Source organism: Podarcis erhardii, assembly GCF_964252035.2.
Source record: "Podarcis erhardii genome assembly, chromosome: W".
NCBI lineage: Eukaryota > Metazoa > Chordata > Lepidosauria > Squamata > Lacertidae > Podarcis > Podarcis erhardii.
This window is the reverse complement of record NC_138506.1, coordinates 16,914,651-16,931,992: the sequence shown is the minus strand read 5'-3', so window position 1 is coordinate 16,931,992 and position 17,342 is coordinate 16,914,651. Positions and strand designations below refer to the sequence as shown.

Genomic DNA, 17,342 nt, shown 5'->3' with positions numbered 1-17,342 from the left:
TCGAGCAACGTCAGGGACTCTCAGATTGCTGTTACGGCTATCAGGTGGTTGCTTGAGAGCGATCAGGCAAGATCCCTCACTGGTCTTTTCAAAAGCTTGGTGCAAAAACCTTTACAATGCAGAACGCCTCTATCCCATGTCTTGCTCACTCACTAATCCATCTGCCCTTCCCCCTCTCACCTCTGAGCCGATGGCAGTTCCCTGACACCACCAAACCAAATGCTTTATATATATCCAATGACATGAGAGTGAGAGGCAAATCTTCATTTTTCGCTAAATACAGTGGTGCCTCGCAAGACGAAATTAATTCGTTCTGCGAGTTTTTTCGTCTAGCGAATTTTTCGTCTTGCGAAGCACAAAATCCCATAGGAATGCATTGAAAATCAATTAATGCGTTCCTATGGTCAAAAAAAGTCCAAACAAAGCCAAATTTGGTACAAAAAGAGTTTATTAACTGCTCTTTAAAGTCACACATACTGTAAAGAGCATTTCAAAAATTGAAGGAACAATAAACTAAGTTTCTAAACATGACAGAAAAACATTTAAAAATCAACAAAGTGTACAGTACATTTTCTAAGACTCTGGGGGACCACTCGAAGAAGGTTCCTCTTCCACTCTTTGCTTCTTGCTCAAGAACCTGTCCATGGTCTGCTGCTTCATCCGCCTTTTCAGCACCTCCCTGAAAGGCGACATGACCGTCGTATCAAAAGTGTTTGCAAGGTCATGTTCCACGTGCTTGTTAGGGTGGTGCCGCTCTGCAAAAGCCTGCACATCTTTCCACTTCAGGCAAATGTCCCTCAGTTCTTTGGAGGACAGCTGTTCCTCAGTTGCTTCCTCCTCTTCCAGCAAGGCCTGCTCCTGCGCAGCCTCCGCCTGCAGTTCGACCAGCTCCTGGGTGGTCAGCTTGTGGTCGTGCTCCTCCACCAGCTCGCAGACGTCCTCCTCTGTGACCTCCAGGCCCATGGTCCTCCCTAAGGAAACAATGTCCTGCACCACTGTTGACTCTGGTGCATCAGAGTCACTTGGTGCCACACAGTCCGGCCACAGGCTGCGCCAAGCGCAATTCAAATTTCTCCGGCTGAGCCCGTTCCAGGCCATGGTGATCATCTTCAAGCAGGTGACGATGTCGAAGTGGTCCTTCCAGAATTCCCGCAGGGTGATGGTGGTGCAATCAGTCACCTCAAAGCATCGCCTGAAAAGCTCCTTGGTGTAGAGTTTTTTGAAATTGGCGATGACCTGCTGATCCATCGGCTGGAGCAGTGGCGTGGTGTTAGGCAGCAGGAACATGATGTTGATGAAGCTGAACTCCTCCAAGAAGTCCACCTCAAGGCCTTTAGGATGAGCAGGAGCATTGTCCATCAGAAGCAAAGCCTTCAGCAGCAGGTCATTGTCCAGCAGGTACTGTTTGACAGCAGGGCCAAAAGCACGATTGACCCAGTCCACAAACAGCACACGTGTGACCCAAGCCTTACTGTTGGATCGCCACATGACACTCAGCTGCTCCTTGTTGACCTTGTGTCTCTTGAAGGCCCGTGGGTTCTCCGAGTGGTACACCAGCAGGGGCTTGATCTTCAGGTCGCCGCTTGCGTTGGCACAGAAGAGCAGGGTCAGACGGTCCTTCATGGGCTTGTGGCCAGGCAACTTGGCCTCCTCCTGTGTGATGAAAGTCCTTTTGGGCATCCTCTTCCAAAACAGCCCGGTCTCGTCGCAGTTGAAGACCTGCTGTGGAACGTAGCCCTCCATCTTCACAACCTCCAGGAACTCCGCTGCAGATGAGCAGCAACTTCTCGACCTCCTCCAGAACAACTGGGCGGTTCTTCACGATCCTGGTGACTCCCTTGGCTGCATCAGTCGCAAGGATCTTCTCCCTCATCTTCAGGATGGTCCCGATGGTCGATGGATTCCTCCCGTACTCCCTGGCGAGGTCATAGAATCATAGAATCATAGAATCATAGAATCATAGAGTTGGAAGAGACCACAAGGGCCATCGAGTCCAACCCCCTGCCAAGCAGGAAACACCATCAGAGCACTCCTGACATATGGTTGTCAAGCCTCTGCTTAAAGACCTCCAAAGAAGGAGACTCCACCACACTCCTTGGCAGCAAATTCCACTGTCGAACTGAATTCCACTGTCGAACTGTCACACGCATTCTGCCGTCGTGCTTCCGGATGATCTCCTTCTTCATTTCCAGCGTCACCTTCTCCTTCTTCCTCTCGCCGGCCTCTGCAGCAGCAGTCTTCTTGGGTCCCATGGCAGCACAGCTCCTACCTTCGTAAACTCACACACACACAAAAAAAATCAGTGCTGTGCTTCAAATCCAAAAAATTCAAAAGCACCCAGCCACCCACCACACAGAAATTCAAACCCAGAACCAAGTCCTTAAATCCCAAACACCCCAACCCAAAATCCAAAACCCCCCAAAAAAGTTTTAAAAGTTTAACTTACCAAATGGATGCAAAAGAAGTTCTGGAAAAGCTTCAACAATCAATCACCGAAGTCTTCAGAAACCTCAAATGGCTGCAAAAGAAGTTTTGGAAAAGCTTCAAAAATCACCAAAGTCTTCAAAAACCTCAAAAACCTCAACTGTTCCCCCAGCCACCCACCCACCACACAGAAATTGCAAACCCCTCCCCAACTGTTGCAAACCCCTCCCCAACTGCTCCCCCAGCCCCTCCCCAACTGCTGCAAACCCCTCCCCAACTGTTCCCTAAACCACCCAGCACACAGAAATTCAAACCCAATTTTTTTAAAAAAAACAACAACATGGCCCAATGGTCACAGAAAATCATAAAAATTCCAAAAAAAAAAAAAAACCCACAAGCTCCCAGATTCCTGCAAAAACCTCCCCAACTGTTCCCCCAGCCACCCAGCACACAGAAATTCAAACTCAGATTTTTTTAAAAAAAACAACAACATGGCCCAATGGTCACAGAAAATCATAAAAATTTAAAAAAAAAAACCCACAAGCTCCCAGATTCCTGCAAACCCCTCCCCAACTCTTCCCCCAGCCACCCAGCACACAGAAATTCAAACTCAGAATTTTTTTTTAAAAAAAAACACAACATGGCCCAATGGTCACAGAAAATAATAAAAATTAAAAAAAAACCCACAAGCTCCCAGATTCCTGCAAAAACCTCCCCAACTGTTCCCCCAGCCACACAGCACACAGAAATTCAAACTCAGAATTTTTTTTAAAAAACAACAACATTGCCCAATGGTCACAGAAAAATGCAGGGAAAAAACCCTCACAAGCTCCCAGATTCCTGCAAAAAACCTCCCCAACTGTTCCCCCAGCCACCCAGCACACAGAAATTCAAACTCAGAAATTTTTTTAAGAAAAAACAACATGGCCCAATGGACAAAAAAAATCAGAAAAATGCAGAAAAAAACCCACAAGCTCCCAGATTCTTGCAAAAAAAAACCCAACACCAAGTCCTTGAATCCCAAACACCCCAACCCAAAATCCAAAAACCACAAAAAAGTTTTAAAAGTTTAACTTACCAAATGGATGCAAAAGAAGTTTTGGAAAAGCTTCAAAAATCGGCAAAGTCTGAAAAAAGGCTACCAAACCGCGTGCTAACAGTTGCTCCTCGAAGTCGAGTCGCAACTGCAGCTCTTGAAGCAAAGCACCCTTGGTTTTAACGGTTTTAAGACAAAGGAAACAAAGTCTCAAGACGTTTTCGTCTTGCGAAGCAAGCCCATAGGGAAATTCGTCTTGCGAAGCAACTCGAAAACGGAAAACTCTTTCGTCTAGCGAGTTTTCCGTCTTGCGAGGCGTTCGTCTTGCGGGGCACCACTGTACACCATACCCATCACCTTCCTGACTGCCTTCACCAAATACTTCTGGGGGCATAAACCCAAATTGCTCTTTCCCCACCAATTGTATGATACATTTTTTTAGCCTTATTGCCATAACTTTAGCAAATATTCTATAATCCATATTAGTAATAGATATTGGCCTATATAAATCCAGCAGGGTTTGATCTTTCCCTGGTTTGGGAATCAATACCAACCTTGACTCCAACCAGGTTGGTGGGGTTGAAGCTCCATTCAAAATTCTTTGGTACAGTACAGTCATATGTGGCACCAATATATCCTTATAATGCTTATAGAACACCACATTGAACCCATCCGGTCCTGGGGCCGATTGCACATTCATAGAGTCGATTGCTGATCTAACTTCCTCCTCTGATATATCCTTATCCAATTCCCTTCTATTTTTTTCATTTAATTCTGGGAGTTCCAATCCTTCACAAAATTGATCCACCTCTTCGTCCTTAATTCCTTTATTTGCATACAATCTATTCTAGAAACCTAAAAAGGTCTCCAATATCTTCTTAGGGTCTGTTTCCAGTTCCCCTTTATTATCTCTAATAGCTCTAATATTTTTCCTTACCTGATAATTCTTAATTTTATTTGCCAATATTTTCCCTCCTTTCCCTTCAAATTCATAATATTTTTGTTTACTGTACCATATCTTTAATGTAGTTCTGTTTATATCTAGAACTTTCAACTCTTCTCTCTTTTGGTCTATTTTTTCCTTATCCTTTTGCTTAGACAATTTCTCCTCCAGTATTCTGATCTCCTCTTCTACTTGCCTAATCCTTCTATGTTTCCCTTTTTTTAACATTGACAAGTTCTGAATACATTCTCCCCTAATGAATGCCTTCATTGCTTCCCATTTTGTTGTTAATGGGGTATTTGGGTCTTTATTTTCCTCAAAATACCTCTCTAATGCTATTTTAATTTTAACCTTACTCCGCTCATCAGCTACTGACCAAGGGTTAAACCTCCAAGAATAGGACCTATTAAATATGACCTATTTGAAGGAACGCAGATATGGGGGTATGGTCAGTGATCTTAATCATTTCGATATCCATTCCCTTCACCCATTCCCTAGCCTCTTGCGATATTAAGATACCATCCAGTCTTGAGAATGTTCCATATGGGCTAGAATAAAATGAATATGAGTGATCCTTGGGGAACAACTCCATCCATAGTTCCAATAATCCAAACTTTCCACATAGTTTTTTAAACTTCACACCTTTCCCCTTTTTGGAACTATTTCCCCCTTGCAAATCAACATTAAAGTCCCACACACAGAGAGACACTACTTTTGAATGAGGTGAGAATTTCTCAAGCTTCTGTAAACACTTATAAAGAAAATCCATCTGATGCTTGTTAGGAAGATAAATTGACACTAATGCCACCAGCACTCCCTCCAAGCAACCTTGGACAAAAACAAACCTTCCATTCTTATCTCTTAACACCTTATTCTCAACAAAATCAACCTTGGATTTAATTACTATTCCCACCCCTCTACTTTTCAAAGTTCCAGAAGCCATCAATTTTTTCCCTTTCCCAAAACCAGGAAAATTAACCTCCCTCTCCCCCCATTATATGTTTCTTGCAAAAAAAAAATCAGCCTTCAGTTCTTGAATATACTTCCCAATCCTCACTCGTTTCACCTGTTTACCTAAACCTCTTACATTAAGAGTTGTACACATAACATTCACATTCTTTATAATGTCTTTCCCAACCATCTCATTTCTCCTTTTTCCTCCTTTTGTACCATTCCCGCCTGGAGATAAACCCAACCCCACCCTCCCTCCCAGCTAACCCTATTGTGAGCCCTAGCCTTCCACCCCCACATGCAAAGTCCGGGGGGGGGGGACACAAGAGAATAACTGTGTGCCACAATTCTCGGCACACCTCTTCCACCTGGGGTACCGCCCAATATGCTTCCATACATCCTTACATTCATTTTTCCAATAACTCCTCTTCTCTGATTTATCCTCACTTCCAAACCATCCATCTTCACCCACCTCCCACACATTATAACTCCCCATACCATCCCATACAGCACAACACAACACACAAACACCTTTCCACACTCACTCATTCAACCAACCAGCATTCACTCCCATATTGGGGGGGGGGGTTAATAAGTCTGAAGAAAGAAAAAACAGCCCCCTCGAGCCGCCCCGGTACTCTTTCTTCCTGCCTTCCTTCTTCATTAATTCTTCACTTCTTATATTTCACTCTGTCTCTGAAGTCCCATGACTTTTTCTCAGTCTTCTTTCCCTTCTTCTTCTGCCACCCCTGAGTTTGTTCTCTTTAGTATAACAGGAATTCCCCGCGGCTGTCGCCCCAATCCCGGTTACCAGTGATGGGCAAGGGGGGAAGAGGAAGGCAAAGAAGAAACATTCATCGAAGAAAAGCAGAGAAGTAAGCCTTCTGATACCAAGGACAATTCAGAAATGCTTCCTTGCTGCTCACCACCCACTGGGACTTGAGGGACCAGAATTACTGGGTGGAACACGGGGGTCCCTACGTGGAGAAGAAACCACATGAACACTATAAGTTCGGAAAGGTCGAGTCAAAACACAGAAGGCAGTGCTCGGAGTATAATGGGGGGGGGGGTTGTATGAGGCCAAACAGTAAGTACCTTCTCAAATGTGAGGAGTGCCTGGGTAACTACCTGGCTACGTCATGGGCCCAGTCACAACCATGACTTATTTGGGCATAGAATTGGAAACAATTGCGCAGACATCCCGCTTACCCAAGGAAAAGTTAACTGCACTTAAGGAATTAATCCTACAGCTTCTTCACCTCAGGAAGGTCACCCTTAGACAGATTCAATCGCTACTGGGTCACCTCAACTTCGCTTGCCGAGTGGTATCTCCCGGCCGCCCCATTTGTGGGCGTTTGGCAAAGTTGTCAGCAGGATTGCGGGCTCCTCAACACAAAGTGCGCCTTTCTAAAGCGGTCAAGTCTGACCTGGAGGTATGGTTTAAGGTTCTTGGACAAATACAATGGCATTTCCTAATGGCAGGATAACCTGATGCTTTGTGCAGACTTTCAGGTGCAGTCTGATGTGGCCAGCTCCTGGCAGGGAAAGCCCATTATGTGTGATATCGCCTTCCTAGAATTTTTCCTACTGTAGCTGTGGTGCACTTGTGGGCCAAGGAGTTTACGAATCACCGGGTATGTTTTTGGACAGACAACCAAGCAGTTGTCAATGTCCTGTCAAAACAATCATTGCACTCCCCTAGGGTGGGAAACCTGCTTCGGTCCTTAGTCCTTTTGTACCTAGAGTTAAACATCTATTTCTCCGCTAAGTTTGTACCTGGGGTTAACAATGACATCGTGGATGCTCTATCTCGTTTTCAGATGGATCGCTTTCACTCGTTAGCACCAGAAGCACAGCATTCGCCACAGCCATTCCCGGAGCACCTTTGGAGCCTTGGGAACGAGACGTCATGAAGCGAGTATCGACGTCAGTAGCCCCTTCCACGCTTAGATCGTATAAAAAGGCCTGGTCTGATTTTGTGGAGTTTCGAAATAAGATAAAGAATGTTAGGCCGGACACCCCCCCTACAAAGGCCGTGGTGCTGCAATACCTCATACATTTAAGGCAGTTGGGCCGGGCAGCAAAGACTCTTAACATTCAGTCTCCTACAATTTCTTTTTTTCTGCAAGGCTGTATATTGAACAGACCGATGTGCGGACGTCATTAACCAAAAAAAACCAAACCTCGTACGAAAGGCACTGGAAGGTTGACACAGACTACAGCCTTCCAGCAGCGGTGGTAGGAGACCCATAACTTCTCCTTTGTTCTCTCCATATTTTTAAGTATATTTTTGCATGTTGGAGCTGGTTGAAAGAGTGGATGTTACTTAAAAATATGGAGATTGTGGAATTAGAAGGTTGGGACAGAATTTATGGATGGCATGGCTATCTAATGTATGGGAAAATACAGGTACACAAAAGATTTACGAACCCTTTAGTGAGAAAGGCTCTACAGTGGTACCTTGGGTTATGTACTTAATTCGTTCCAGAGGTCTGTACTTAACCTGAAACTGTTCTTAACCTGAAGCACCACTTTAGCTAATGGGGCCTCCTGCTGCCGCCCCGCCGCCGGAGCCCGATTTCTGTTCTTATCCTGAAGCAAAGTTCTTAACCTGAAGCACTATTTCTAGGTTAGCGGAGTGCGTAACCTGAAGCGTATGTAACCCGAGGTACCACTGTATTTGAAGTTTGGGAGAGAACAAACGAGAAAATCATAGAAAAAACTCCATGGTGGACCTCCCCACTCAAGACTAATGCAAGAAAACTGTGGCCAACCTACAAAGAGTTAGTGGAAGAAATGAATGAAAAACCAAAATTAAAAGATTATGAAGATTTAAAAAAGATGGGAATAAATTGGCTGGAATATTTTCAATTGAAAGCGACTTTTGAAAAAGATATAAAAAGCAGAGGGTTTGAAAATAAAATATCGAAGTTAGATAAAGAAGTCTTACAGAGTGAACAAAAAAATACTTACAAAAATGTATAAATTATTAAATAATAAACAAATAGATCAGGAAATCAAAAGTAAGAATATGTTAACATAGGAACAAGATTTAGGTTATGAAATTGAATACAAACATTGGGTTAAATTTTGGACAAAAAATATAAATTTTAAAGCGGAGACCCGTCAAGAAAAACCACAGGCAGAGCGAGCCTGTGACCGTGGGACTCGGCGGGCGCCCAAAGCCCCCCCAGAAACGTAGAAGGAACCCCGTAAGGGGCTCCGGAACGGGAAAGGGGGAGCGGCACTGTGAGTTCATCGCTCTTTTCGTGGATGCAAAGCCGCGCTGCTGCTGCCGATGAGCGCTGACCTTTCTTCTTGAAAACATCGAATTTGACAGCTACATACCCGTGAGTAAGGGGTACTAAATTTTGGACTAATTTTATGGATTTGGACTGAAAACGGGAGGCGAGTAACAGGAAGTCCGTCTTCCGATCCTGCTAACTAGATCAAAGCAAGGGCTGAAGTGCGCTGTAGCGCCCAAAAAGGATCGTAAAAACAGAACAAAGGTGCATTGACAGACTTTGTTTCTAGAAGTTAAAAGGGAAACTTTTGTGAAGCTTGTGGACTTAATTCTTGGAACTTTCTTCCTATTTCTGAGATATACGGAGTTAAAAGGGATAACCTAGTCGTCGGGCTGCCAGAGTGCAACAGAGAACTGTCAAACTGCTGATACTGTTGCTGAAGTTCAAACTGTTACATAGACTGAGATACTAACGTTTAAACATTGTTTCTGGGACCATTCTTGACACCTTGTGGCTTTTAATCAAGAAATAGAAAGCTTTGGGAACCTTCCTTTTGTATTCAGGAATTACAAAGACTTAATACGGGATTATAGGAACTTCAATGGCGGAAAAGAGTTCTTTCCTTTCTTGAAATTTTGAAATACTCCCCCTAGAGGATTGTGGAGACATAGAGGCCTGGGAACTGTACTTTATTGAGACTTCTTGTGGTTTAATTGTTTATATTTTGAACTTGTCTCTCTCATGGAATAAAAGACAATTTGACCTTGAACTGAGGCAGGTGTGGAATGAGTGGCCCAGGGAAAACAAGAGCAACCAAAGCTAAAGAAAAAGAAAAAGAAAAGAAGCCTGTGCAACTTGTTCAAACAACTTTAACTCATCAACGCAGATCATCTGTCCCAACTGTGCTAACAGCACAGGAGGTGGAAATTGAGCAGCCTGCTACAGAAGATATGGCAACTGGAGGATCTGAATCAGTCCTGAAACAAATTCTGGAGCAACTGGCAATTTTAAATCAAAAGGTGGACAATCAATCAACAAAAATTGACCAAGCCACATCCTCTATTGGTAAATTAACTGAGCAGGTTTCCCAGCATACTCAGGCAATTGACAATTTGCAAGGAGCTACGGCTGAAAATTATAAATTAGCTGTGGAAGCCAATCAAAAAGCAGAGCAGGCAAACCGAAAAGTTGATGAGATTAAAGGGGAAGTTAGGCCTTTGAAAAGACAAGTAGGGGAACAACAAGCCTACCTGTCACTGGTTGAATTGAAAAGTAAGGAAAATAATCTCAGGTTAAGGGCCATCCCAGAATTGGAGGCAGGCAACTTAGAGGGATTTCTGACACTTCTATTTTCTAAATTCTGGGGAATTGAGGAAGATAAAGACTTTAAAATCGTGACGGCCTTTAGACTGGGAAGATCGGTAAAGAAAGATAAGGCTAGAGACTGTTTGGTTATTTTGAGATCAAGAGAGGAAAGAGATAAGATATTAGGCCTACATTTCAAAAAATCCTTGGAGATAGAAGGTAAAAAGGCTGAAATCTACAGAGATATTCCCAAACATCTATTGGATCTTAGGACCACCTACACAGACCTGACCAAATTGTTAAGACATAACGCAATTCCTTATAGGTGGGAGTTTCCACAAGGACTATCATTTACTTATAAAGAAAGGAAAGTAAGAATTAAATCACCTGAGGATCAGCAGAAGTTCCTACACGACCACGAGGAGGATCTTCAAAAAGGAGCTGCAGCTTCTTGGCCACCACCACCACCGGGACCACCACCAAAACCTACACCGTCTGGATCTGGACCAGCACCACTACCTCCGGGACCGGAGGAAAACCTAGACACCCCATTGTAAGACCCACCAACTAAACCAGGATGTCTCTGCAGCTTCTTAGCTGGAATATAAATGGCGGAAACTCTCCGGAAAAAAGAAGAAAAGTATTTCATATTTTGAAAAAAGAACAATTGGACATTATTTGCCTGCAAGAAACACATGTGACAAGGCTCCATAGAAAAGTGTTAATCAATAAAAGATTAGGCCAAGAATTTATTTCTTCGGATAAAGTTAAGAAAAGAGGAGTGGTGATTTATGCAAAGGAGAGCCTGTCACCGAAATTTCTATTTAAAGATGAACACGGCAGAATTTTGGCGATTGAAATTCAGACGCAAGGAGAAAAATTTTTGATATTAGGAATATATGCTCCAAATGAAGGAAAATCGGAATTCTTCAGGAAGCAGAATCCGAGACTTGGGAGAAGAAACAATCGAGGAGGACTGGGAAAAATTTAAAGACTATTTGAAAAAACATTACAAGTTGTATGAATGTTAAAAAATGCTCTTTTTAGAAATTCTTGCTTCAGCATTGGTAAATAAATGAAATGGAAATTAAGGTACAAGAAGTTAAAGGTGGAATAATGAAATAACTTTATTATGTTTAAGTTAAAACATATAAGATTTGGGTTACAATAGTTTTGAAATTAGGCAACATGATAAAATGAAAGATACAATAAGTTTGGAAATAAGTTAACAAATTGCTGATATTTTGTATTACAGAGAATGCAGGGTTTGGAGGATGTGGGGAAGTCCAATAGATGTGTTGGAAAAAAGGATTATGGAAATTTGTAATTTCTCTACTGTATTTTTCTATCTATGTCTTTATTTCTTTTTTCTGTACTTCATAAACTTAATAAAAATATTATAAATAAAAAAAAATATAAATTTTACGGCTTCTTATCAATTGAAAGAAAATTTCATGAAGATGCATCATAGATGGTATATGTCATCAGATAGGTTGGCAAAAATGAAAAAAATGGGTGATAATAAGTGTTGGAGGTGTAATAGAATGATTGGAACCTTATACCATACGTGGTGGTTATGTCCAGAAATTAATAAATATTGGAATATGATACATGAGGAAATTAAAAAGCTAATAAAAACATCACATAACAAAAGAGCAGAATCATATTTATTAGGAATTTTGAATGGAGACATCCCGAATGACAAAATTAATATTTTCTTGTACGCGACAACAGCAGCGAGAATGTTAATAGCCAATAACTGGAAAGGAAATTAAGTTCCAACCAAAGAAGAATGGTTGAATAAATTAATGGAATATTTGGCATTAGCAAAGTTGACTGATTTGATAAAACCAAAACCAAAAAATATAATCCAGAAACAATGGAAATGTTTAAATGATTATTTAAGTAGACAAAGTTTAAATGTAGGGTATTGGTTGTGTTTAGAATTTGAAAGGTGGTTAGAATTATGGAATAATAATATAAAGTTTACGGCGTGCATGGCATTGAGGGAAAATATATGGAAGATGATATATAGGTGGTATCATACACCGGTGAAACTAGCTAAAATCTACAGGTTAAAGAACAAAAGATGTTGGAAATGTGGTGAAGCAGAAGGCGATTTCTACCGCATGTGGTGGCTGTGTAATAAAGTGAAAGGATTTTGGGAACTAATTTGTAATGAACTTTAAAAAATTCTTAAGTATACCTTTCCCAAAAAACCTGAACCCTTTCTGCTGGGAATGTTGGGTAAAGAGATTAAAAAAGAAGACAAAATAATATTCCTCTATGCCACCACAGTCGCAAGAATTATGCTGGCACAAAATTGGAAAACTTCCGGAGGCGGCGCGAAGGGCAATGGCTGCCCTTTCCTAACGGGAAGGGAAGCTCCGCTCGAGAAAGGGTCGTCCGCTACGGCGCAGCGGAGACCCGAAACGGAAACCCGCAGGCAGCAGAAGCCTGCGGTCCCGGGACCCGGCGGGCGCCAGCAGCGGCCACCGAAACGTTGAAGGAACCCCGTAAGGGGCTCCGGATCGCGGAGGAGGCTGCGGCGCTGTGGGTCGTTCCGCAATCGGCGGAGTGAAGCCGCGTAGCTGTTGCCAGTGAGCGCTGACCTTTCTTCCTGAAATTTATGCTCTGAAAACAACAACTCGTGAGTAAACAACTGACTGTATACAATTTGGGACTTTAAAATATTAAATTTGGCTGAAAGCGGAGTGACGAAAAACAGGAAGTCCGTCTTCCGCTCCCATTGAACTTGAACGCAAAGAGCTGGAGGAGTGGAGGCAAAGAGAGATCTTTTAAACTATTTGATCTGAGCACCCATTGAACTTTATTCTAAGTGGAACAATAATTTTATGTGTTGGACTTTTATATTTTAATTACACGGGGATATCTTTCTCCCTTTGGAGCTACATTCTAACTAAAAACCCCAGGCGCTGGAGCTGCCTGAGAAACTGAGCTGTCAGCTTGCAGTTTGCAGTTTGGATACTTTGAATCTGAACTTTGAAACAATCTGAGAGAATTTGAACTTGCTACTTTAAGGCATTTGGATTACCAGCTTGCACCATCAGAAACACTGTTGCTGTACTAAACCCCAACTCTGCTGAAAAATCTCTTTATTGAAGGTTCTTGGACTTAGAAATCTGACTTTATTTTAACTGAAATTGATTTCTTTCCTGAAATATTTTAAACTCCCCCTAGAGGATTTGGGACCTATAACAGTGACTTTTATTTTACTTTCCCTTTCCCGGCCCTCTGCTGACTGTTACCATCTGGGCCGTGGCTTTCTCATGGGAACAACTCAGCTTGACCTTGACTTTTAGATAACTTTGGAATGAGTGGTACAAGAAGGAGAGGAAGAACTAAACAAACAACTTTGACAACTTTAACCGCAGCCTCACAGGCACGTAGATCATCTGTGCCTACTTTGCCTTCTGAGGTGGAAGCTGTCTCTCTGCCTGTTTCTCTGCCTCGGGCAGGGGAGGGAGAAACTGAGGAATTACAACTGGAAGATATGGCCTCAGGGGCAAGCACTGCTATTTTAGAGAAAATTTTTGAAAAATTGGAATCTTTGGACAAGAAAGTAGAATCTTTGGACAAGAAAGCCGATGAGCAAACATATAAAATTGAGCAGAACACAGAATGTTTAAATAAATTATCTGGACAAGTTGCACAGAATACTCAAGCAATCGCAGAATTGAAGGAGGCTGCAGGGGAAAATCGGAAATTGGCTGAAGATACCAGCCAAAAACTTGAAAATTTAGAACAAGAGGTAAGACCACTCTGCAAACAAGTAGGTGAACATCAGACCTATTTGTCCATGCTTGAACTGCGGAACAGGGAGAGCAATTTAAGGATAAGAGCAATACCAGAAGTGGAAGAAGGCAACCTAGCTGAGTTTTTGACTAAAGAATTTTCCAAATTTTGGAGTTTAGAGGAAAAGGATTTTAAAATTGTTTCGGCTTTTAGGCTCGGAAGACTTCTAAAGAAAGAGAAGCCCAGAGACTGTTTGATAATACTGAGGTCAAAGGAGGAAAGGGATAAGATTTTGGGCCTACACTACGGAAAGTCACTGGACATTTTGGACAAAAGAATTGAGATCTACAAGGATATTCCTAAACAACTGCTAGATCTTAGATCTAACTATTTGGAGTTGACAAGACTACTAAGGAAGAATTCAATCATCTTTAGGTGGGAATTTCCTCAAGGACTATCTTTTACTTTTAGAGGGAAGAAGATCAAAATCAGAACATCGGAAGATAGAGATAAATTTCTGAACGTATACGGAGAGGACCTTCACAAAGGAATTGACCAACTTCCAGGGCCTGAAACACCAGAGGTACCTGCACCCTTGGACCCTGAAGATCCTCTGAATAAGATACCACCCCTTGAAAAATAACCAGATTTATTCAGGATGTCTCTGCAACTTTTGAGCTGGAACATTAATGGCTGTAACATCCCGGAAAAAAGGAGGAAAATTTTTCATATATTAAAAAAAGAACAATTGGATATTATCTGCTTACAAGAAACACATGTGACTAGGCTCCATAGAAAGGTGTTAATAAACAAAAGACTTGGTCAAGAATTCATATCTTCGGACAGAGTAAAGAAGCGAGGAGTGGTGATATATGCAAAAGAGAGCCTGTCACCTAAATTCTTATTCAAAGACGAACATGGAAGAATATTAGGAATTGAGATACAACATCAAGGAGAAAAGATTTTGATATTAGGAATTTATGCACCAAATGACGGGAAATCGGAATTTTACAAGAAGTTGCATGAGATTATGCTGGACTATCTGGACTACAACAACATCATTATGATGGGAGATATGAATGGGGTCGTATCGACAAACATGGATAAGTCACAAAATCAAAATGTTACAAAAGACGGCAGACTGCCAAAGACCTTTTTTGAAATGGCTGACAATATGGACTGGATTGACATTTGGAGAACTAAGAACCCCCTGGGAAGAGAGGGAACATTCTTCTCTGAAGCCCAACTGACTTGGACAAGAATCAACCAAATATGGATATCTAGAGGTCTGGCACCCAAGGTCAGAAAAGTGGAAATCTGCCCAAAGACCTGCTCCGACCATAATGCGCTGAAGATGGATATGACATTTTTGCCAACCGGCTCCTTTAGATGGAAGATGAATGATAGCTTGTTTAGAGATCAGGAGATTGTCAAGAAGGCCCAAAAAACTCTAAAGGATTATTTTGAAATAAATATGAACACTACGGTGGAAAAAAGAACTATCTGGGACGCAAGCAAAGCTGTGATGAGGGGGTTCTTGATACAACAGAACACTGTAAAGAAAAGAACACAAAATGAAAGGAAGGATAAGATTTTGCAGAAAATCAAAGAATTGGAGAAGAAATTAAGATCAAATCCGAAGTCACAGCCGATTCTGAGAGAAATTAAACTGTATCAAGCTCAATATTCCAAATTGATAAACCAAGAAATAGAATGGCAGATTAAATTAATGAAACAAAAAACTTTTGAATCGGCAAACAAATGTGGGAAACTGCTAGCCTGGCAGTTGAAGAAGAGACAGAAACTAAATACAGTTACAAACCTAGAAATTGAAGGAAGAAATATCCAGAACCCCATGGAAATTAGAAAGTGCTTCCAGAGATACTTTAAAAAATTATACACTCAAGGGCCGCAAGATGAGGTTGAGATTAAACAATTTTTGGAAAGAAATGGACTAACAAAGTTGTCACAAAAAAACAGATTAATCCTGAACAACAAAATAACACAGCAAGAGATTGAACAAGCTATCCAGAACATGCAATTGGGCAAATCTCCAGGGCCAGACGGTCTGACCTCCAAGTATTATAAGACATTAAAAGACTATCTGATCCAACCATTGATGGAGGTCTGTAATGAAATTATGGAAGGGAAGAAGGCGCCGGAATCGTGGAAGGAAGCTTTTATCACATTGATACCAAAATCTGAAGCTGAAAAGACACAACTTAAAAACTATCGTCCCATCTCCCTTCTGAATGTGGATTACAAAATATTTGCAGACATTTTGGCAAGTAGATTTAAAAGAGTTCTTAATGAAGTAATTCATAAAGACCAGGCAGGCTTTCTCCCAGGCAGACACATGTTTGCAAATACTAGGAACATTATTGACGTTTTGGAACTTTTGCAAACAGATATAAATACAAAAGCAGTGTTAATTTTTATAGACGCGGAGAAGGCCTTTGACAATATTTCTTGGAAATTTATGAAGGGAAATTTGAATGAAATGGGAGTGGGACGGGGGTTTGAGAATGGGATTGACGCAATATATTCAGAACAAAAGGCTAAACTAATAGTTAACAATGTGGTCACAGAAGAGTTCAAAATTGAAAAAGGAACACGACAAGGCTGCCCGATTTCCCCTTTGTTATTTATTTCGGTTCTGGAGGTGCTCTTGAACTTGATCAGAGGGGACCGGTTGGTGGAAGGGATTCAGGTCGGAGCGAAACAATACAAATTGAAAGCTTTTGCAGATGACCTAGTTTTGACTCTGCAGGAGCCAGAATCTAGTACGAAAAGAGTATTACAACTGATACAGGATTTTGGTCGGGTGGCAGGATTTAAATTAAATAAACAGAAAACTAAAGTGTTGGGAAAAAACTTGACAGATATAGAGTCGGAAAGGTTTCAGAGAGAAACAGAACTAACTATGGTTAAAAAAGTAAAATACCTAGGGGTAAACATAACAGCAAAAAACCTGAGTCTATTTAAGGATAATTATGAAAAATGTTGGTCTGAAATTAAGAGAGACTTGGATAGTTGGACAAAATTGAAGCTTTCTTTGTTAGGCCGAATTGCTGCTATCAAGATGAATGTATTGCCAAAAATGTTGTTTTTGTTTCAAACATTACAGATCGTGGACAAAACGGAGTGCTTCCGGAAGTGGCAGAAAGATATATCCAGATTTGTCTGGCAGGGCAAAAAGCCCAGAATTAAGTTTAAGATATTAACAGATGCGAAAGAAAGAGGGGGCTTTGCCCTGCCAGACTTAAAGTTGTACTATGAAGCCGCAGCTTTTTGCTGGCTAAAAGACTGGCTACTTCTCGAAGACACTGACGTGTTGGACTTGGAAGGTTTTAACAATGCTTTTGGTTGGCATGCATACCTATGGTATGACAAAGTTAAGATCAATAAGGCCTTTAAGAACCATATTGTCAGGAAAGCAGTGTTTAATGTCTGGACAAAATACAAAGACTTACTGGAAAATAAAACTCCAAGGTGGCTCTCACCTCTGGAGGCTAAGGCCCTAAAAAGACCCAATATGGAGGCTAAATGGCCAAAATATTGGGAAATATTAGAAAAAGATGGAGACAATTGGAAATTGCAGAGTTTAGAGAAAATGAAGGATAAGGTGCGAGACTGGTTACATTATGCTCAGATTAAAGAAGTTTTTAAAAATGATAAAAAG

At 41.6% G+C, this 17,342-nt stretch overlaps 1 protein-coding gene across 1 annotated transcript; it reads right to left on the bottom strand.

Annotated features, from left to right (window-relative positions):
* Positions 1–430: 430 nt before the first annotated feature.
* On the bottom strand, positions 431–1,765 carry LOC309333218 (tigger transposable element-derived protein 1-like). The gene is made up of 2 exons (XM_081846638.1): positions 1,023–1,765; positions 431–971 (listed from the first exon to the last, which is right to left on the bottom strand). The coding sequence occupies exons 1-2, from the start codon at positions 1,741–1,743 to the stop codon at positions 574–576; spliced, it is 1,119 nt and encodes a 372-aa protein (XP_081702764.1). The 5' UTR covers positions 1,744–1,765; the 3' UTR covers positions 431–573.
* Between the last annotated feature and the right edge of the window lie 15,577 nt (positions 1,766–17,342).

Bases quoted from the DNA above. Each gene is read 5' to 3' on its own strand.
- LOC309333218 (XM_081846638.1), bottom strand. From the start codon at position 1,743: ATGGAGGGCTACGTTCCACAGCAGGTCTTCAACTGCGACGAGACCGGG. The intron at 972-1,022 runs GTGACTCTGATG...TTGTTTCCTTAG, and splicing joins GCCGGACTGTGTGGCACCAA to GGAGGACCATGGGCCTGGAG.